General features: G+C 40.6%; 1 protein-coding gene across 3 annotated transcripts; it reads right to left on the bottom strand.

Moving 5' to 3' along the window:
* cdca2 (cell division cycle associated 2) lies at nucleotides 1-21,947 on the bottom strand. Of its 3 annotated transcripts, none has more exons than XM_039013670.1 (14): nucleotides 21,856-21,947; nucleotides 21,145-21,311; nucleotides 20,798-20,925; nucleotides 20,383-20,542; nucleotides 19,453-19,646; nucleotides 19,072-19,233; nucleotides 18,655-18,772; nucleotides 18,090-18,385; nucleotides 17,762-17,816; nucleotides 17,592-17,663; nucleotides 17,242-17,336; nucleotides 16,923-17,000; nucleotides 3,443-3,599; nucleotides 1-1,578 (listed from the first exon to the last, which is right to left on the bottom strand). In XM_039013670.1, the coding sequence occupies exons 2-14, from the start codon at nucleotides 21,281-21,283 to the stop codon at nucleotides 455-457; spliced, it is 2,778 nt and encodes a 925-aa protein (XP_038869598.1). In that variant the 5' UTR covers nucleotides 21,284-21,311; nucleotides 21,856-21,947; the 3' UTR covers nucleotides 1-454. The 3 variants fall into 3 exon arrangements, with proteins under 3 accessions (XP_038869598.1, XP_038869597.1, XP_038869599.1); XM_039013669.1 differs by lacking the exon at nucleotides 21,856-21,947 and adding an exon at nucleotides 21,722-21,840; XM_039013671.1 differs by lacking the exons at nucleotides 19,453-19,646; nucleotides 20,383-20,542; nucleotides 20,798-20,925; nucleotides 21,145-21,311; nucleotides 21,856-21,947 and adding an exon at nucleotides 19,333-19,445.
* Between the last annotated feature and the right edge of the window lie 895 nt (nucleotides 21,948-22,842).

The raw sequence follows: 22,842 nt of genomic DNA, 5'->3' as shown, positions 1-22,842 counted from the left end.
TGTTGTTTAAGTGTTCCCTTTATTTTTTTGAGCAGTGTATTTATAAATTCAACTTTTCAGACATTTCAAGAGAGGCCTGTATAATGTTCAGACAATTAATAGTTTGGAAGAGCCCCATTTTATTTAATGAATACAGGAGGTACACATTCAAAGAGTAAAACATGCACTGTCTGTACATCTCCTACTCCCATGAGCCTTGGTAAATGACAATAACTGCCAAACTGTTAAATCACATTAAAAGGTAGATCTTATTCAATTTATACTACTTAATTACTAAAAACAGAAACAGTGCTTTATAAAACTCACAACAACCAATAGCTTTTCTAACAGTATCAAAAGCAGGTGTAAATGGCCAACCCTAGTCAAAAAAAGTTACGACCTTCGTAGTGAATACGGTGCCATTTCATTCACAGACAGAGTGTCCAGGTAGTGGACATGCTAGCATTGGAGTGGCTCATAGGTCAGTGTGGTTCACTTCCTCCAGGGGAGGGTGTAGTAGAGCCTGGATGGAGCTGCGTCTGCCCCTGGTCTTCCTGCGGACAGCACTAATGGAGTCCGGAGAGGTGTGGGGTAGCCAGGCCAGGCCGGAGGCCTCCAGGGTGCTGCTCTGGCTCTGGTTCCTCAGGCTGCGGCGGACAGACCGATGCCCCCTGCAGGGGAGAGGCCTTAGCACATCATCAATGTTGAACTCTTCCTGTGCCCAGGGGGGAAGGAGAGAGTCTGGGTAGGAGGTGGAGGCCTGTTCTATAACATTACCCAGCTCCATTCCTGAACCGTGGTTATCATTCTCCACTGCCTGTGGCCCATTTGGCTGGGAAGCCTGCTCCTCCTCTATGACTGAGCTGGCGTATATAGACCTCCTTCTACCCCTGGAGCGGCCTGGGCCCTGAGCTGCTCCTCTCTGCCCGCCTTTGTTTGTACTCTGTTCTACATGGCTCACTGCCTTCTGCTCTGAGGGAGCCACTGTGGTGCTAACCTTATCTGGAGGAGGGCAGGGTGTAGTAGTATCAGTGTCTGCTCTAGCTGGACTATCCCCACTCCTACCTGCATCTGGAAGTGTGCCAGTGCATTGATCTGTATCTACAGGGTCTGAGGTACAATGTGTATTAGGTTCACCCTCTCTGTTACCAGGTACTGTGTGCTTGGCTGGGCTGGACACTAAAACCTCTGGCTGGGTTGTTTCTGTTGGGTCTTGTTCTGTATCAAAGTTCTCTACCTGCTCCTCGGTCTCTTCACTCAGCCAGTTATCAACAGGAACACTGACCTTCCTGCCCTTCCCTCTACCTACTCTAATAACACTCTGCCTTTTGGTTGTGGAGGTCTCTGTTGGACCTGACCATCTTCTCCAGATCTGTGCTGCTCTTCCAGTCCCAGAGCTGTCTGTGGTGGTGGAGCCTACAGGGCTCTGGCAGTCTACTGAAGGCCCATCAGAGGGCTCTGCAGCTGGGGTGGTGTCTTCTGGTGAGTCCTCACTGACCGGGGGGCAGAAGCAGCTTGACCACAGGGCTGCTGCTGTGACCACTCCGGTGACGGGGTCACTGTTAACGTAATCTTCTAATAGGATGGAGTCTTCTTTGGCTGTGGCGGGAGGACACACAACATGGGTTACTACTGAACATGAGAGCGTTGGGCCAGTAACCAAAAGGTCATTGGTTCGATTCCCCGAGCTGACTAGGTGAAAAATCTGTCGATGTGCCCTTCCTTGAGCAAGACACAACCCTAATTGCTTCTGTAAGTGTCTCTGGACAAGAGCATGTGCTAAATAACTAAAATGGAAAACGTACTGTCTAGGGCTACTAGCTACTAATACAGACTGTATCTGGACATCCACCTAGTCAGAGTGAATGGCCTATGAGAATGCATATACAATACACAGTAGTAGCATTTCTATTGACTGAACTTAGTATTGTATCTCAAGTGTCTGAGTTAGTGAGAGTAGTTGAATGTGCCTTGACTTGAGTGGTGTATCTAAGTCAGGGGTAGGCAACTAGATTCAGCTTCAGCTGGTCAGGGGGCCAGAAAATAACTATAACACTTTACACTGCAAATTGACCACAATTAAGCCCAAAAAGAAATGTGAAAATAACACCTGGAGACCTGTCCCAAAGCCACTCCTGCATTGTCTTAGGTGTGTGCTTGGGGTCGTTGTCCTGTTGGAAGGCGAACCTTCGCCCCAGTCTGAGGTCCTGAGCGTTCTGGAGAAGGTTTTCATCAAGGAGCTCTCTGTACTTTGCTACTTTCCCTCAAGCCTGACTAGTCTCCCAGTCCTTGCCGCTGTAAAACATCCCCACAGCACTGTAAGGATGGTGCCAGGTTTCCACCAGACATGAAGCTTAGCAATCAGGCCAATGAGTTCAATCTTGATTTCATCAGACCAGAGAATCTTGTTTCTCATGGTCTGAGAGTCCTTTAGGTGCCTTTTGGCCAACTCCAAAAAGGCTGTCATGTGCCTTTTACTGAGGAGTGGCTTCCATCTGGCAACTCTACCATAAAGGCCTGATTGGTAGAGTGCTGCAGAGATGGGAGAACCTTCCAGAAGGACAACCATCTCCACAGAGGAACTCTGGAGCTCTGGCAGAGAGACCATCGGATTCTTCTACCATTTAAGAATGATGGAGGCCACTGTTCTTTGGAACCTTCAATGATGCAGACATTTTTTGCTTCCCTTCACGAGATCTGTGCCTCGAACACAATCCTGTCTCGGTGCTCTAGGGACAATTTCTTCAACCTCATGGCTTGGTTTTTTCTCTGACATGCACTGTCAACTGTGGGACCTTTATATAGACAGGTGTGTGCCTTTCCAAATCATGTCCAATCAAATAAATTTACCACAGGTGGACTACAATCAAGTTGTAGAAACATCAAGGATGATCAATGGAAACAGGATGCACCTGAACTGAATTTAGTCTTATAGCAAAAGGTCTGAATACTTATGGAAAAAAAGGTATTTCTGTATTTAAATGTTTAATACAATACACACATTTTCAAAACATGTTTTTGCTTTGTCATTATGGGGTATTGTGTGTAGATTGAGGAAAACAATTAATTTAATCAATTTAAGAATAAGGCTAACAACAATGTGGACAAAGGGGTCTGAATACTTTCTGAATGCACTGTATGTCTCTATTTGTGGGAATTCTTGGGAGCAGTTTTTTTTAATGGTGATTTTAGTATTTTTAGGCCTACAATTAATTTTTTTACAAAAAACTTGGGGAGGAACCCAAAAAAGTAAAATCGCATGCAGGACGGTTGCCGAACCCTGATCTAAAGTGTCTTCATTAGTGATTGTAGTCCAAGGCCTGTTCGAATACTTCCTTGATGTATACTGTGAATTCAACAGTGGAAGCCTGGCTCTCACCAAACATGTTAAATCAATGATTAGTTCATGGAAGGAATGATTCTTCCTGGGTATTCGAACAGAGCCTAACAGCTGTGTGCTTACCTGTGGGTTTGCAGTTGTGGGGGTGTTGAGGAGAGTGGCTAAGGGAGAACAGGATCTCCGTGATGGGACTGAGGGTGGGGTTCTTGGATGCATAGTCTCTCTTCCCATACAGAGAACGGTCCACCGCCTTCTTCCCAAAGCAATGCTTTGCTGAGTTCTAGAGAAACACAAACACAGTGAACACCCAAGCTGGTTTGCCCCATTCTTACATCACTCCTTGTTTATGTTTTGTTTATTCATTGTTTTACTGTCACCTCTGAGGAATGCGGCTATTACAAGTGTAGCTCAGTTGGTAGAGCACGGCACTTGTAACGCCAGGGTAGTGGGTTCCATTTCCAGAACCACCCATACGTAAATTGTATGCCAACATGACTAAGTCGCTTTGTATAAAAGCTTATGTTAACTGGCATACACTACAGTGCATTCGGAAAGTATTCAGACGCCTTGACTTATTCCACATTTTGTTACGTTATAGCCTTATTTATTCTAAAATTGATTAAATAAAATGTTTTCCTTATCAATCTACACACAATACCCCATAATGACAAAGTGAAAACAGGTTTAGACATTTTAGCAAATGTATATTCTTTTTTACAAAAATACCTTATTTACATAAGTATTCAGACCCTTTGCTATGAGACTCAAATTGAGCTCAGGTGCATCCCGTTTCAATTGATCATCCTTGATGTTTCTACAACTTGATTGTTGTCAACCTGTGGTAAACTCAATTGACTGGACATGATTTGAAAAGGCACACACACCTGTCTATATAAGGTCCCACAGTTGACAGTAGAGGTCGACCGATTAATCGGATTGGCCGATTAATTAGGGCCGATTTCGCATTTTCATAACAATCGGAAATCTGTAATTTTGGACGCCGATTTTGCCAATTAAAAAAAATATATATATATTTACGCCTTTATTTAACTAGGCAAGTCAGTTAAGAACACATTCTTATTTTCAATGACGGCCTAGGAACGGTGGGTTAACTGCCTTGTTCAGGGGCAGAACGACAGATTTTTACCTTGTCAGCTCAGGGATTCAATCTTGCAACCTTACGCTTAACTAGTCCAACGCTCTAACCACCTGCCTCACGAGGAGCCCGCCTGTTACGCGAATGCAGTAAGAAGCCAAGGTAAGTTGCTAGCTAGCATTAAATTTATCTTATAAAAAACAATCAATCAATCATAATCACTAGTTATAACTACACATGGTTGATGATATTACTAGTTAATCTAGCGTGCCCTGCGTTGCATATAATCGATGCGGTGGGCATTCGCGAAAAAGGACTCGTTGCTCCAATGTGTACTTAACCATAAACATCAATGCCTTTCTTAAAATCAATATACAGAAGTATATATTCTTAAACCTGCATATTTAGCTAAAAGAAATCCAGGTTAGCAGGCAATATTAACCAGGTGAAATTGTGTCACTTCTCTTGCGTTCATTGCACGCAGAGTCAGGGTATATGCAACAGTTTGGGCCGCCTGGCTCTATGCAAACTAATTTGCCTGAATTTTACGTAATTATGACATAACATTAAAGGTTGTGCAATGTAACAGGAATATTTAGACTTATGGATGCCACCCGTTAGATAAAATACAGAACGGTTATTTCACTGAAAGAATAAACATTTTGTTTTCGAGATGATAGTTTCCGATTCAACCATATTAATGACCTAAGGCTCGTATTTCTGTGTGTTATGTTATAATTAAGTCTATGATTTGAGGCTGGTAAAGGTAACGTAAGGGTAATGGCGGACTGAAGGGATTTATGTAGAGCACCTCAAGATAAAACATAATATTCGAAATATCTGCTAAATTAGACTAAAATATTAGCACTACTTAATCTGGTGAGTGATAACCTTCAATCTGGACAATAACACAAAACAAATCCTAAAACTAGAGACATTTATCGACAAATATTACGAAAACAGGCAACAACCAAACATGACGGAGTGTAAGACAGGGGAACCGATTACAAAACGAAAACGTGACTCTTCTACAGACACTGATGATTTAATATTCTCACCACCGGGAATGGTAAAGGTCGAAACCGATCTGTTAAAATCAATAAATGACAAACTGGGTATACTTGAATTAGTTAGTAAGGATATAAAAGAGTTGAAGGCAAGCCTAGAGATGAGTGATGAAAAAGCTGCGACATTGGAGAAGCAAACACACGCGCTAAAAGGGACAGTCAATAAGATTGAAACCGAAATGAATGGAATTAAAAAGGAGAACGCCGTTCTGAAGGAAACCTTACTAGACATACAAACTAGATCCATGAGAGAGAATTTGGTACTTACAGGTATCCAAGAAAAAGAAGGAGAAGTTCCTGAATCTATAGTTAGAGAGTTCCTCCTTACAGCGCTTCAGATTCCACGCGAAGTTATCGACAAAATCCAACTTGAACGCGTTCACCGCTTCGGACAGAGAGGGCAGAGGTACGAACGCCCAATCGTTGCCAAATTTGCTTCATTTAAAGATAAAATAATGGTTAAAAGCCTGGGTAAAAGACTTGCTGGGACCAAAATTGGCATGAATGATCAGTTTCCGAAGGAAATTGCAGAACGGCGCAAAGTTCTGTATCCAATTTTCAAAGAAAATAGATTAAAAGCGAAACGAGTAGCTCTCGTCGTTGATAAACTATATATTGATAACCAGTTGTTCAGAGACACAAAGACTACTCCATGGTTATTTTAAAAATTACAAAGTTCTCATAGACGAAGGAAATAAACACAATTCAAGCCCGGTTACTGATTGTAACAATACAATAAAAAATATAGCTTTTCTATAAATCTTCACATATAACTAATTGAACACACAAGCACTAATTCAACATAGTGAAGATAAAAACTAAGTAAACAGAAGGCACAGTATGTGTGGATGGTATGGTTTGTGTTTATTTTTTATTTTATTTGTTATGTTTGGAAAGTTGAGTGAGTGAGTAATGAAATGGTTGCATATCCCAGAGCCAATGTATTGCTGTGAGCCGGGTATGAGAGGGCTTTCAATGTTGTTAAGATGATGGATATACTTTTATAATGAATTATACGTCTTATTTATTTATTGTCCTATCATGGAGAACTACATTTTTTATTTATTTTTTTATAAATTATATCTAATTATTTATTATCCTATTTTAATGGTACGGTCCATGGCACTATACCCTAGACACCCACCTGAATGACCCAGATACTAAGGAGAAGTCCCTAACTGTTATATGTGCCCGCTGTAAGCAGACCAAGAGCAGCACTGCCCCCTCAAGATTCTGAGCCTGCTTGGCAGGCTTGGTCCTGCAAAGCCAAAGCCCCATAAAGGGAGAGCATAATATACAAGGAAATTCTCAAAGCTGCTAATGAGAACCATGACGACCTTGTACCTAGCCGGTGGGGATTCCGGTGGGGTGCCCCCACCCAGGCAGTGGCAGTGCTGGCAACACTAGCTGCAGTAACCCATGGGGAGGGGGTCACACTCGGACATTCAGAGAGGGGGTATATTATTGTGGCCCTGGCGGCACAAAATCAAAGTCGGACTGCATGGAGATGCGTGGGGACATGGTCATGACGGGTGGCCGTATTGTGGGTGTTTCAGGAATAAGGTGTACATTTGACCTCCATTATCTAGGATATGACAATGGTAAATAAATCTCTCAATTTTTGCAAATTTTTTGTGCGGTCTTGCAGGCCTTCTCCTGCAGCTGCAACTGCAAGTGCATTTGTAAATCATGACCCATCTTGAGTTGGGCTCTGGGATGGTGCAATTGTTGAGAAAGTGAGCTTATGGTTGTGTGGGGGTAAGGGCTGAGTGTGTGTGGGTGTATGTGTGTATCCCACAACTGTTGCGAAGGAAGAAGTAAAAGATGTTAGGGACAATAGAGGATGATCCACAGATATATATAATACAAATCGAGGTGAGGGCAATGGAAATGCATATGGTAATTGATCTTCTTCAATTCGGTAAATGGCACTGTATGCTCTTTTCAAAGAATGGATCCCAGTCGGTTCAGGGCTATGGGATACAGGGGGTCGAGGGTGGTCTACCGGGCATTGGGATGACAAGCCATCTCGAGATGAGGCCTTTTAGCGGGTGGAATAGTAGGGACCAATTGGAGGTTTACTTAGTAGAAATGCAAATATCATGGTACAACTATATAGACACTCAATCATTATGTTACTTTTTAATAGTACGTTTACAAAAATATATTCTGATTAAAAGAATGAAAGGTGTGTCTCATTATGGTAAGTGGTGAAATAAGTATAGCCAGTTACAATTGTAATGGCTTAGCAGATAATAAGAAAAGACGATCAGTATTTACCTGGCTAAAAGAGAAGGATTATAATATCTATTGTTTACAGGAAACCCATTCAACAGTTTTAGATGAAGTTTTGTGGAAAAAGAACTGGGGGGGCGAAATATATTTCTCCCATGGGCAAAGAAATTCAAAAGGGGTGATGGTTTTAATTAACAATAATTTTGATCCAAATGTGCAAATTGTCCAAACAGATCCTCAAGGTAGATGGATTATTTTAAATATGTTATTGGACAATAAACAAATATGGCTTGTTAACCTATACGGTCCGAATAATGATGATCCAAGCTTCTTTGAAAATATATATAAGAATTTATCAACTCTACAAGCAACACTAGACTCTATTATTATAGTGGGAGATTTTAATACGGTCTTAAATACCTCTATAGACCGGAAAGGAAATCACACTACAAACTATCACCCTCAGGCACTTAAGGAAATCATGAATGTCATGGATATATTGGAATTAGTGGATATATGGAGACTTAAATACCCTGATTTAGTGAGATATACATGGCGGAGGCTGAATCAAGCTAGTCGTATTGACTACTTTCTTATACCATTCTCTCTGGCACCAAAAGTTTAAAAAGTGTTGATAGGGGACAGAATGCGGTCGGATCATCACATAATTGGCATATATATTTCTCTTACAGAATTTCCACGTGGGCGAGGATATTGGAAATTTAATCAAAGTCTACTAGATGATAAATTGTTTAGAACTAGGACAGAAGATTTTATAACTGACTTTTTCAGACATAACATAGGTACAGCAGATCCCCTTATTGTATGGGACACTTTTAAGTGTGCCTTTAGAGGCCATACAATTCAGTACTCATCTATAAAACAAAGGGAATTTAGATCAAAAGAGTCCATATTAACAAAGGAAATTGAAGGACTAACAGTACAGTTAGATAGCAATAAAAACAGTACCATAGAGGCACAGAATAAGTTAGAGGAAAAACAAAAAGAAATGGAGGAACTTATTCAAGAAAGATCCAGTGTAATATATTATAAAAATAAAGCGAACTGGATGGAATATGGGGAAAAATGCACCAAATTCTTTTTCAATCTTCAATATAGAAATGCTACCAAAAAAAATGTATTAAAACTTGTTACAAATGATGGAGTCACGCATGATTCACCAAATGATATTTTGAAAGAGGAAGTAAAGTACTTTAAGAATATGTTTTCGTTTCAGGCTCCTCCATCTCCACTAACTGAAACTAATTGTATGGATTTTTTTCCTATTAATAATGTAAAATTAACATCTGTACAGAAAGACTCATGTGAAGGCCAAATTACAGAGGAGGAACTGCTTGATGCAATTGGGGCCTTTAAGGATGGGAAAACTCCAGGGCTGGATGGCATACCAGTGGAAGTATACAAAACTTTTTTTGATATACTCAAAGGACCATTATTAGCTTGTTTTAACCACTCCTATATAAATGGTAGATTATCAGACACGCAACAAGAAGGTCTGATATCGTTATTACTGAAACAGGACCCAAGTGGTATATATAAAGATCCAGTCCAATTAAAAAATTGGAGACCTCTTACACTTCAGTGTTGTGATGCAAAAATCCTAGCAAAATGCTTGGCGCATAGAATAAAAAAAGTTTTGTCAGATATTATTCATCCTAATCAGACAGGTTTTTTACATGGACGATACATTGGAGATAATATAAGGCAAGTACTGGAAACAATAGAACACTATGAAATATCGGGGACACCAGGTCTGGTTTTCATAGCTGATTTTGAAAAGGCTTTTGATAAAGTACGACTGGAGTTTATATATAAATGCCTAGAATATTTCAATTTTGGGGAATCTCTTATAAAATGGGTTAAAATTATGTATAGTAACCCTAGGTGTAAAATAGTAAATAATGGCTACATCTCAAAGTTTTAAACTATCTAGAGGAGTAAAACAAGGTTGTCCACTATCGGCATATCTATTTATTATTGCCATCGAAATGTTAGCTGTTAAAATTAGATCAAACATTAATATTAATGGATTAGAAATCCGTGGCTTAAAAACTAAGGTGTCATTGTACGCTGATGATTCATGTTTTCTTTTAAAACCACAACTAGAGTCTCTCCACGGCCTCATAGAGGATCTAGATACCTTTGCTATCCTCTCTGGATTAAAACCAAATTATGATAAATGTACCATATTACGTATTGGATCACTAAAAAATACACATTTTATATTGCCATGTAGTTTACCAATTAAATGGTCTGACGGAGATGTGGACATACTCGGTATAAAAATCCCAAAAGAAAGAAATGATCTCACTCCAATAAATTTTTATAGAAAGTTAGCAAAAATAGATAAGATCTTGCTACCATGGAAAGGAAAATACTTGTCTATTTGTGGAAAAATCACCCTGATTAACTCTTTAGTCATATCACAGTTTACCTATTTGCTTATGGTTTTGCCTACACCTAGTGACCTGCTTTTTAAATTATATGAACAAAAAATATTCCATTTTATTTGGAACGGCAAGCCAGATAAAATTAAAAGGGCCTATTTATATAACGAATATGAATTCGGAGGGCAGAAATAATTAAATATTAAAGCATTAGACCTCTCACTAAAGGCATCAGTCATACAAAAGTTATACTTAAATCCAAACTGGTTCTCTAGTAAATTGGTACGAATGTCTCATCCTATGTTCAAGAAGGGCCTTTTTCCCTTTATTCAGATTACACCTGCTCACTTTCGGTTGTTTGAAAAGGAAATAATCTCCAAAATATCCTTATTTTTTAAACAAGCCTTAGAAAGTTGGTTGCAATTTCAGTTTAATCCACCTGAAAGGACGGAACAAATAGTACAACAAATATTGTGGTTAAATTCAAATATAGTAATTGATAAAAAAAACTGTATTTATCGAAGAAATGTTTAAAAAAGGTATAATTTTTGTGAATGATATCATAAATAGGACTGGTGGAGTTATGTCACACATGCAGCTAACACAGACATATGGAAATGTCTGCTCTACCCAAAATTACAACCAATTAATTGCAGCATTACCACAAAAATGGAAGAGGCAAGTAGAAGGGGAAAAAAGTAAGGAACTTGTATGTCGGCCCTGTATTAAAGAACATAAATGGTTAAAGAAAAGTGTGATAAATAAAAACATATACCAATTTCATTTAAGGACCAAAAAACTGACAGCTGTGCCATATAAATTGCAAAATAGTTGGGAAGAGATTTTCGATGTACCCATTCCATGGCACATGGTTTATGAATTTATACGCAAAACAACGCCGGATTCAAAACTTCGAATTTTTCAATTTAAATTACTGTACAAAATTCTTGCAACTAATAGAATGTTATATATATGGGGTATACAATCTTCCCAGCTCTGCAGATTCTGTTGTGAGGAGGCAGAGTCATTAGATCATTTATTTTGGTATTGTCCATATGTAGCTCGTTTTTGGTCACAGGTCCAGGAATGGCTGAAGAATTGCAACATTTGCCTAGAACTAACGCTACAGATAGCAATACTGGGGGATTTGAAAAGCCATAGTCAATCAATCAATAATATAATAATTATTTTAGCAAAAATGTTTATTTTTAATTTACAATCTGTAGAAGCTATGAGAATAGGAAGGTTCAAATCTTTTGTGAAGCATCACAGCACAGTTGAAAAATATATGGCAAATAAAAATCCGAAATGGATGATGTTGGAAGATAGATGGGAAGGGTTGAGTGGAACTGAAGGGTGGGACTAATAACAAGATAAACAATGTAGGGCATACGGGATCTGTGAAATGTGTATAGGTGCGGAGCTTTTGTGAAATAGCACAGTTACAAGTGGAAATAAAATTGGATGGACAACAGAAATAGAGGAAGGACTAAGAACAAACAAGAGAGAACTATTATAAAGTAGTCTGTGTCTGTAAAATAGGTATAAGATGTATAAATTGAAGGTAAAAGCAGAAGTGTTTATTAGTTTACTCCAATTGGGGGAGCGGTGGTAGGGTTGCGGGGAATAATAATAAAGGTATATTCTTTAAAAAAGTATGTATGTCTATATAGGTATGTGTATGTATATATGTATATATGTATGCATGCGTGTATGGATATATATATTTACCCAAAAAAATATGGGGGATTGGAAATGATGCAGACAATTACATTGGAAGCAACATTCTTTCCGCAATATTAAGCTGATCCACCCCCAAAAAGAAAAAAAGTCTATGATTTGATAGAGCAGTCTGACTGAGCGATGGTAGGCAGCAGGCTCGTAAGCAATCATTCAAACAGCACTTTCGTGCGTTTTGCCAGCAGCTCTTCATGACTTCAAGCCTATCAACTCTCGAGATTAGGCTGGTGTAACCGATGTGAAATGGCTAGCTAGTTAGCGCGGTACACGCTAATAGCGTTTAAAACGTCACTCGCTCTGAGACTTGGAGTAGTTGTTCCCCTTGCTCTGCATGGGTAACGCTGCTTCGAGGGTGGCTGTTGTCGATGTGTTCCTGGCTCGAGCCCAGGTAGCGGCGAGGAGAGGGATGGAAGCTATACTGTTACACTGGCAATACTAAAGTGCCTATAAGAACATCCAATAGTCAAAGGTATATGAAATACAAATCGTATAGAGAGAAATAGTCCTATAATAACTTCATCCTAAAACTTCTTACCTGGGAATATTGAAGACTCATGTTAAAAGGAACCACCAGCTTTCATATGTTCTCTTGTTCTGAGCAAGGAACTTAAACGTTAGCTTTCTTACATGGCACATATTGCACTTTTACTTTCTTCTCCAACACTTTGTTTTTGCATTTAAACCAAATTGAACATGTTTCATTATTTATTTGAGGCCAAATTGATTTTGATGTATTAAATTAAGTTAAAATAAGTGTTCATTCAGTATTGTTGTAATTGTCATTATTACAAATAAAAAATAAATCAAAAAAAATCGGCCGATTAATCAGCATCTGCTTTTTTGGTCCTCCAATAATCGGTATCGGCGTTGAAAAATCATAATCGGCCGACCTCTAGTTGTCAGTGCATGTCAGAACAAAAACCAAGCCGTGAGGTTGAAGGAATTGTCCGTAGAGATCCGGGACAGGATTGTGTCGAGGCACAGATCTGGGGAAGGGCACCAAAAAATGTCTGCTGCGTTGAAGGTCCCCAAGAACACAGTGGCCTCCATCATTCTTAAATGGAAGAAGTTTGGAACCACCAAGACTCTTCTTCCTAGAGCTGGCCGCCCGGTCAAACTGAGCAATCCAGGGAGAAGGGCCTTGCTCAGGGACGTGACAAAGAACCTGTGTTTTAATAAAATCAACTATGTGCATTGAGCTTGTCTGATGGCTCAAGAGGGCGCCAGAGCTAGATAACCAGAAGAAAAAACCTTAACCCAACTACTCTCCTCCCTCTCCTGCTGGCTTTCGCAGATTCTGCCATTACTCTCCTGAAGATGCCGGTAATAGGCTACACGAGGAGTTGGCAAACTTTCTCATGTAGTATACTATTTCTACCGATCTGCCTGCCAGTTATGGTTTCACATATGCACATTTGTGAAAGTTTCATTTAATTTATAATAATGCCTTTATACCTCAAAATCATTGTCATGTGGTTAATAACAATTCTATCCAAATAAATTAAAATGATAAACCTAAAAAGTTACTTCTATTGCCATCTATGTAAGAACAGCCTACATAAAGCCAACAAATAACATTGCAGCCTGCAGATAGAAAATATCCAGATTAAAAATAAATAACCAATAAATTACATTGGCTACACATTGCCCATCTGCAACGAACTTGAAACATTGTATCAACTATTAACTTGGGTAAGGCCCAAAGCTTGCCTAGCGAACTTGCAACATTGTAGAAAATATTCTCGGCCCTCATTTTCCCATGCCAGTGAGCTCTGGACAGTAGCTCGCTGAGTACCGGCACCTCAAATGTTCTACTGCTTGAGCTCCTGTTCCTCTTATAGAATATTAGGTCAAAAGAATTGTGGAGCTCCTGCACCTAAATATAAACAGTACCCGCAGCCAAAATAAGTACCAGAACCTATTTCAGTCCAAGTCAAGTACTGATAAGAAGCCTATTTTATGACGTTTCCACTGGATCAGAGCCTTACATTTTCCCCTTTCACGCCAAGTGGTTATTGAAAGGGAGAGAACTGGAAAGATTTTTCAAATTCATTGAGGAACTATTGTCATTCTCAATGGATGTAAAAACAGACTTTGTTTGCTTGCTGTTTGAGGTGAAGAAAACATTACTTTGGGAATTTCCACAGGTTATTAGTGATGGTGCATTAAGCCAATCAGAAATACTATCAGATCCCCAAATGGGCACATTTATATACCTACATTTGCACGCAGCCTAGGTAAACTATATGCCTACTTCTATACGTGAGCGTCCTTACTCAACATTGACAGGAGAGCTCCAAACAAAAGACAATGACTAAATTGACAGAACTAGTAAATGGAATGAAATAAACCAAAACTTGTTTAGCATAGGTTGTGCACTCTGCAAACAACGTGTCCACTCCGACAATGAGAACAGGAAGACTGAAATAATAATATTGAATGCATTAAAATAAATAACCGTAACAAACATTGTAGATTAGAAATTATAGGAATTAATGGTAAATGTACAACTGATGATATACAGTACCAAGAAACACGAGCAATGGACATTAGACCGGTGGAAATCTGTCCTTTGGTCTGATGAGTCCAAATGAGATTTTGGGTTCCAACCGCCGAGTCTTTGTGAGACGCAGAGTAGGTGAACAGATGATCTCCGCATGTGTGGTTCCCACCGTGAAGCATGGAGGTGGTGTGATGGTGCTTTGCTGGTGACACTGATATATTTAGAATTCAAGGCACACTTAACCAGCATGGCTACCACAGAATTCTGCAGCGATACTCCATCCCATCTGGTGTTGCGTTTAGTGGGACTATCACTTGTTTTTCAACAGGACAATGACCCAACACAGCTCCAGGCTATGTAAGGGCTATTTGACCAAGAAGGAGAGTGATGGAGTGCACAATCACCTGACCTCAACCCAATTGAGATGGTGTGGGATGAGTTGGACCGCAGAGTGAAGGAAAAAGCAACCAACAAATGCTCAGCATATGTGGGAACTCCTTCAAGACTGTTGGAAAAGCATTCCAGGTGAAGCTGGTTGAGAGAATACCAAGAGTGTGCAAAGCTGTCATCAAGGCAAAGGATGCCTACTTTGAAGAATCTCAAATATAAAATATATTTCTATTTGTTTAACACTTTTTGGGTTACTACATGATTCCATGTGTTATTTCATGGTTTTGATGTCTTCACTAATTATTCTACAATGTAGAAAATAGTACAAATAAAGAAAAACCCTTGAATGCGTAGGTGTGTCCAAACTTTTGACTGATACTGCATGTAATGGGGAATTGATATACACTAACAATCAAATGCAAACAATTCACACAATGAAGTTGTAAAACAAGGAATATGCACAAATTGGCAAGAGAGCGCATTCTGGAGAGAGCAGTGCATTGTGCATCTGGGGGCATGGTCAATCCCACGTCTGCATTGGCCATGCAGCATTTACGGTGATACGACCTCTGCAGAAGTCAAGCCATTCATACTTCTTGCGCTTCACAGAGCTGTTGTCAAGGAAGTGAGTTTGTATTTATACAGGATGTACCACCCCCACCTACCGTCAACCAATCATGTCAATGCGGAGCTTTACAAAGCCCTCCGCATTGTTACAACATTTGGAAGGCACATAGTGATGGGTACAGAGCTGGATTTAGCCTCTGCATGCTCCGCAATTACGTCACACCCTCCATATGGAGCCTCCGACCACATTTTCATATCGAGCATATATTGGCTTTTAGTCTAGGCCTCCGCAATAGATTAGTTCACCGAGATGGATGCAGATGTTACTGATCGACTAAAACAAATCTCGGTCGACCAACAGCCCAATGACCAAACAATCGACTAATTGGGGTCAGCCCTACCAGAAGGACAACCATCTCTGCAGCACTCCACCATTCAGGCCTTTATGGTAGAGTGGACAGACTGAAGCCACTCCTCAGTAAAAGGCATGCGACAGTCCGCCAAAAGACACCTAAAGAAACAAGATTCTCTGGTCTGATGAAACCAAGATTGAACTCTTTGGCCTAAATGCCAAGAGTAAAGTCTGGAGGAAATCTGGCACCATCCCTACGCTGAAGCATGGTGGTGGCAGCATCATGCTGTGGGAATGTTTTTCAGTGGCAGGGACTTGGAGAATAGTCAGGGTTGAGGAAAAAATGAAGGGAGAAAAGTACAGAGAGATCCTTGATGAAGTCCTGAGCACTCTGGAGCAGGTTCTGACTGGGGCGAAGTTTCACCTTCCAACAGGACAACGACCCTAAGCACACAGCCAAGACAACGCAGGATTAGCTTTGGGGCAAGTCTCAATGTCCTTGAGTGGCCCAGCCAGAGCCCAGACTTAAACCTGATCAAACATCTCTGGAGAGACCTGAAAATAACTGTGCAGCGACGCTCCCCATCCAACCTGACAAAGCTTGAGAGGGTCTGCAGAGAAGAATGGGAGAAACTCCCCAAATACAGGTGTGCCAAGCTTGTAGTGTCATGCCCAAGAAGACTCAATGCTGTAATCACTGCCAAAAGGTGCTTCAACAAAGTACTGAGTAAAGGGTATCAATACTTATGTAAATGTGATCTGTTTTTTTGTAATATACAAAAAAAAAAACTGTTTTGCTTCGTCTTTATTCGGTATTGTGTGTAGATGATTTAATCTATTTTAGATTAAGGCTGCAACGTAACAACATTTTGAAAAAGTCAAGGGGTCTGAAAACATTCAGAATGGACTGTATATATTATTATTATAACAATCCCAGTAGTTTCTTCTGTGGCCCCTCAATGCTCATTCCCTTCCTTTCCAAAACTAAAGTAAATACCACAAGTACTCCAAACACCACCACCTTCTAAATTAAGTTCAATTCTTGCAGAAATTTGAATAAAGTAACTACCTAAATTCCTTGAGCATGAGAAAGGCAGATTGACTGTGGCTTACAACGAGGCAAGTAGCTTGGTGTATGTAATACCTCCCTGAGGCTTAGCTCACTGTACTACCCACAGCCACAGTGTGTAATATTATACGTCTCTGTAGATAGACTTATGAGTGATGAGCAGAGCCCAGACTGACCTTCATCCTCCCACAGGCCGACTTGGCAGCCGTACGAGACGACCTCTTCTTCACAGGCTCACTCTTCTCCTCTGGTTGCTGAAAGAACAGAGATAGATAAGAGAGACATGAAGAGATATGCAGTTAGAGAGTTGGCATTAGGATAGGATCTATTTGGATACACTCACAAGCTCTTCCATTGAGATTAACCCTAGATCATCAGATTAAGATAGTAATAATAGTATGATAATCTTATCTCTGGACCAATATTATCTAATTGGTGTGTAAGTGGAGGGAATGAGGATATCCTGTTCAGTGAATGAGTGGTGCGTTACCAGACCTTTCTCTTTCTGCTGCGAGAGCGGGCTGTGGCGGCTGGTTCTGGCTCCAGGGCAGGGTCAGGCACTGGGGCAGGGTCAGGCACTGGGGCAGCATCTAAAGCAAACACACCTCCGCTTAAGCCTCTCATTTGACCTCACTGACACCCCTGTAAACACTAAACCAATGACTTGAGGCTGAGGAGGAGAGGTGCTGTTACATAAGGGGAGAGAGTGAAAGGTGGGTGGAATAGAATTTGAAGTCTGACCATACATCCCAAATGGCACCCTATTCCCTATATGGTGCACTATTTAGGAAATAGGGTGTCATTTGAGACACACACCAGTCTAAACTGAAGTAACTAGATCTCACCTGGCATTTCCTCACGAACAGAGTCCTCCTCTTGAAAAGCTGAGGTCAGATCCAGAGGTCCAGTCTCCAGCTCTGGAAATACATACAAAAGTGACAACAATGTGAAGTTTTACACAGAGCTTGACTAGAAACAGCTTCCTCTCAGCAATGATCACTGTTCAACAACCAACCTGCATTGTCCATCCATGAACTGTCAACATCTTCTTCCATTGAAGGGAAAGGGATCTGAGGGCATAGAGAATTACTGCATTATTTACATGGTCAATAACTAACCCACATGCTGGATTACCAGAAAGAACAATTCAATGATTGGTCGTACTCATTAGGGAACACTGTAGCAAAACGTTTGGCAAAGGAAAACAAGTGTTTCTTATTGGAAGTTCAGGTAGTCCCTTCCTGTTTCAGTAACCGTCTGCTTCCGTTTGGTCCCTAATGAATACGACCCTGGCCTCATCATTTTGGGGCAGGTCAATCACTGTGTTGGTGATAGATAGGTACCTTTCCCTGAGTGTGGGTGCTCTCCTGTTCCCCACAGCAGGGTCCCATAGTGAGGGGTGGGGAGGCTCCAGTTAGAGAGGGGCTGCTGAAGTCCAGCTGGGCTAGGGTTAAGGGGGTCTTCAGCAGTGACCTCAGCTGGGACCCCCCGGCAGATGTTGGGGCGCAGTCCGGGGTTCCCCCCTTCCGTAGAGGGGTGCTGGGGGGAAGGTTTTTGTCAAAGAGTTCAGGGGGCAGCAGGATCCCGAAACGCACCTGCTTCTTTATAGTGGAGTTAACGTTGCCACCATCAGCTTCATCTGAAGGACAAATAAATATTGTTTACTCATCAACATCACTTGACCATAACAGATTTATTCAACCTACTGCTTCTCATACAGAAAAATGTTAGAGGGTGATGAATCATGACCAACAACAGCCTTTGCTGCTCACAGAAACAAGCCCTTTCTTGCCTCAGTTTTTGCTTAGTCAATATTGGCTGTAGTATGCTTAACTTGCACTGGGCTTCAAAGCGTGATAAAGATGAAAGGATAGGATCCTCTATAACAGAGGAGAACAGCATATTTACCAGTGGGGTTCACCTCCAAAAGAGATGGCATGACGAACAGCTGAGGCAGAGTTGTCCTGACTCGTCCTGAATGCAAAACCAGAGGTTGGCTGGGGCTGTGCAGTTCAAAAGAGCACTCCTGTGGGGTGAGAGGGAACCAAAGATAATGTTTGAGAGGCAGGCAGGAACCTGTGGTGAAAGTAGCAGTTGTGTTCGCTGCAGAACTGTGAGGGCTTCACAGAGAAGAAAGGAGGCTGGGGTATTGTGTCCCAAATAGAACCCTATATAGTTCATTACATTTGACCAGGGCTCGGGCCCTGGACCAAAGTTTTATTTATTTTTTTACACCAGGTGAGTTGACACTACATAAGCAATAGGGTGCCATTTGGAACAAATATTGGTGTGTGTGTGTGTGGATGAGGCTAGATGAAATCTTACCTGGTCCTGCTCCTCCTTGGTGGGAGTGCAGTGCTGCTTCATAGGAGAGGGTTGTGGCTTGCCCTGGGACACAGCATCAGTACCCAGGGCTGGTGACAGAGACACACTAGCAGGTTCTACATTGAGAGCTGGCTGATGGTCCTTGTTCTGGACAACTGCAACCTGAGGAGGTGATCATGATGGGTTAGTGGTTGTCAGGACATTGTGGTCACAGTATAATGGTTGATAATAATTAATTTAGTTTATAAAGACTTTTCTTACCAGTTGCTCAACATGCACACGACAAAGTTGAAAAAAAGACACCAACAGATTCTGAATGGTTTGCCAAGTTATATTAGTCATTTAACAGACAGAAATGTTTTGCCAGTGTGATGAGGTTACCTCCTTGTTCTGTTGCTGCTTCAGTATGGTGGCAGTGCGTTTGAGGACAGGAGTGGTGGCCTCCCTAATCTCCTCCACACACTCCCCCAGAGTGCGTGCTGTGCAGCGCCTCTTACTGGGTGGGGAAGTCAGAGAGGGATGCTGGCTCACTGGGGACATGTTCTCCTTCCCACCACTATCACAGCTCCACCCACCTGATAGTTAAGACAACACCCATCAACAACTATAGCCCAGAATAGAAAACGCTTAAAGAATATACTAAAAGGGACCATCTGTAGTATCTGGATGAGACATTTTCAGGAGCTCCAAAAACATTACACAAGAAAAATGCTGGTTTCTCCATGCCCTCACTGAAGTATAACGTATATATTAAAACTTAAAAAAGGTGCTACACATAGGATTTGTATTTTTGCATTGTAATTTCAGAAAATGTCCATAATACATATTCCGCTAATAGTGAAATGATAGTGTTTCACAGTATTACTTACCCACCGGTGTTGTGATTGAGAAAACAAGCAGTGAATAGTGTAGGGAATCATTGTACCACAAACTGAAATTGAGGGAACAGTGTAGAATTTTAGCAAGCAGGAAATGACAGAACAGCTTTCCCAGTTCGACAACAAATTCTGCTCCTTCTGGAAAAATCAATAGGCAAATATCACAGCCAATCACAACACTGGCGTAATACTGTAAAACACTATCATTCCACTATTAGCGCCATATACTGTATATTATGGACATTTTCTGAAATTACAATGCAAAAAATATCTTACAAATCCTGGACGTAGCACCTTTAATATTTTTTTGGGGAAAAGTCCAACATAACCTAATAACTTCTAAATAGTATACTCAGACAAAGCACCAGTTTCAGTTCACGTAATAATATGTGATAAATAACTGATTTATCCTTTTTTATTGAAGCAGACTGACCACCAGACAGAACATCTCTTGTCTTGATGCATCCCCCTGTGTGATTGTCCTGTTTCAGCACTGCTTCATTCTCCTCCACATTCATAATGCTCTGGAAGATGGCCATCTTCTGCTTTAGAGTAGAGGGGACTCTGGGAAAGAAGGGGATGGCTTGGGTATCCTACGAAGAGAGAAAAAAGAAATGCACAGTAAACACAAATGGCTTCAAATTTTATGTGATGCAAGTGGTTCATTTTCAATGACAAATGCAGTGTAGCAAGAGACAGCTTATAGGCTTGTCATAAATGTAACTAAGACTATTATAGCTCCAACTCGGATGAACACAAACAGTCCTAGAGCAATTTTTATCTGCAGTGCACTAGTTATGTTAATTCCACAATCTTTGAGTATGAATGAATGAGCAAACTCATCTCACCTGTTGTGTTGGGGGAGTTTTCATCCTTTGTTGGGCAATGTAGCGGATTAGGGAGTTGGTCTCTGGTGAACTCCGTACCCCAACATTAGACCTCCGCTTCACCTTCAGCTGAGCTAGGCGAGATTTTTCTGGGGAAAGACAATACATGCACCATTCTTGATTCAGAAAAACAAACAATTGTCTTGACAACGCAATGTCTAGACCTTGAACATATAGCTAGCTACATTGCCCAGATAAATTTGTGTTTAGGGTTATAATAATGAGTTAATTGCAGGGTAAAGTCGGAAAGAGCAGTGGACCCAGTGGAATGATATCAACAGAGTCAACTCACTTCTTCTGTCAATTACCTTTGACGTTAGAAGATGGCGTGAAGCTTTGAGTGGAGATACCCAGTTGGGAGGGTGTGAGCAGGGTGAAATCCAAGGGTGATGTGATGTTGCTCATTGGAGAAAGACACGAGGCCTCCAGTAGAGTCAAGTTGTCCATTTTCAACTCTGAACTTAACGTTAGCTACCTTCAACAGAAACGATTGGAAGCACCTTAAGTGGGGTCTGTCATCTAAACCAAGAAATCACTCAACTGTTGTCAATAACAGTTGATAAAATTGGGTCGATAATGCATTCAATAAAGGCAAGAAGGCTGACAAACCAAGCAACGAATGATGATCACACAAAAGTTTAAACAAGTGCTAGCGAGGAAAGGTTATGCGACAGGCGTTTGTAGCTTGCAAGTTAGTGACGCTATACATCAAACAAGTACATATTAAAACGACGTTAACGCCATTTAACACCTTTATAAACCAACTCTGACGTTAGCGAAATACAAGTTCACATTTACGTTACAAAATGGCTAGCTAACGTTAGCTCAGAGTTTCTTGGCCAGCTAACTTTAACAATACATTCATTGAATCGACAAACATATTACCTAGCGAAACAGATCAGCGACCATAATAATAATAATAAGCTAGCTAAATGACTAGATAGCAACAACGAAACAGTTTTCCAGGTGACTAGCATGTTATATCTGGCTAGCTAGCCTAGGTCCCTAGCACCACTCACAGTAGCCGTGGCACGAAATTCCTTCCGCGACTCGAATAAAGGCTAAAATCATGTTGAACGTAAACATGTCCAACAAAATAATTACATGTACGTTTTACAAACGTAAAAGTCAATTCAAAAACGTTTGCATTCAAACGTATCAAAATACTGACATAATGCGATAGTTATGGACATTTGGGGACTATATCGTATGTCTACAGAAGGATCTAATTTCATACGAACTCGCCAATGAATGTGAAAACACATGTCACGTGTCTCTGCAATATCCAATGAATCACATTTGATTTAGTACTCTAAAATGTGTCCCTACGCATTCAAAATAAGTATGAACAGCTCAAGTATCCCAACGTATTCCCCGAAACAAATCAAAGCTAAAGAAACGTCCCGATTGTTCAGAAATACAGTGGTATTTTCATGCACTCTTATTTGTATTACAACTTAGTCTCACATAGCCTATATAATGCATCTAAAATGTCAAGAAATTGTGATGAACCAAATAGGCAGCCAGTTGGATTGGTTAGATCAGTGGTTCCCAAACTTGTTATAGTCCCGTACCCCTTCAAACATTCAACTTCCAGCTAAGTACCCCCTCTAGCACCAGGGTCAGCCCACTCTCAAATGTTGTTTTTTGCCATCGGTGTAAGCCTGCCACACACGACACATTTATTAAACATAAGAATGAGTGTCAGTTTTTGTCACAACCCGACTAGTGGGAAGTGACAAAGAGCTCTTCTAGGACCAGGACACAAATAATATAATAATAATATATTTAAAAAATGTCTTTATTTAGCCATTTTACATATAAAACCTTATTTGTTCATAAAAAATTGTGAATAACTCACCACAGGTTATGAGAAGGGTGGTCTTGAAAGGATGCACATAACTCTGCAATGTTGGGTTGTATTGGAGAGAGTCTCACTCTTAAATCCTTTCCCTATCCAGAAATCTGTCATTGGCTTCTGATTAAATTACATTTTCACAGAACGC

This window comes from Salvelinus namaycush, chromosome 18, assembly GCF_016432855.1.
Source record: "Salvelinus namaycush isolate Seneca chromosome 18, SaNama_1.0, whole genome shotgun sequence".
Taxonomy (NCBI): Eukaryota; Metazoa; Chordata; class Actinopteri; order Salmoniformes; family Salmonidae; genus Salvelinus; species Salvelinus namaycush.
The sequence above is the reverse complement of the archived record's forward strand: the minus strand, read 5'-3'. Positions and strand labels throughout refer to the sequence as shown.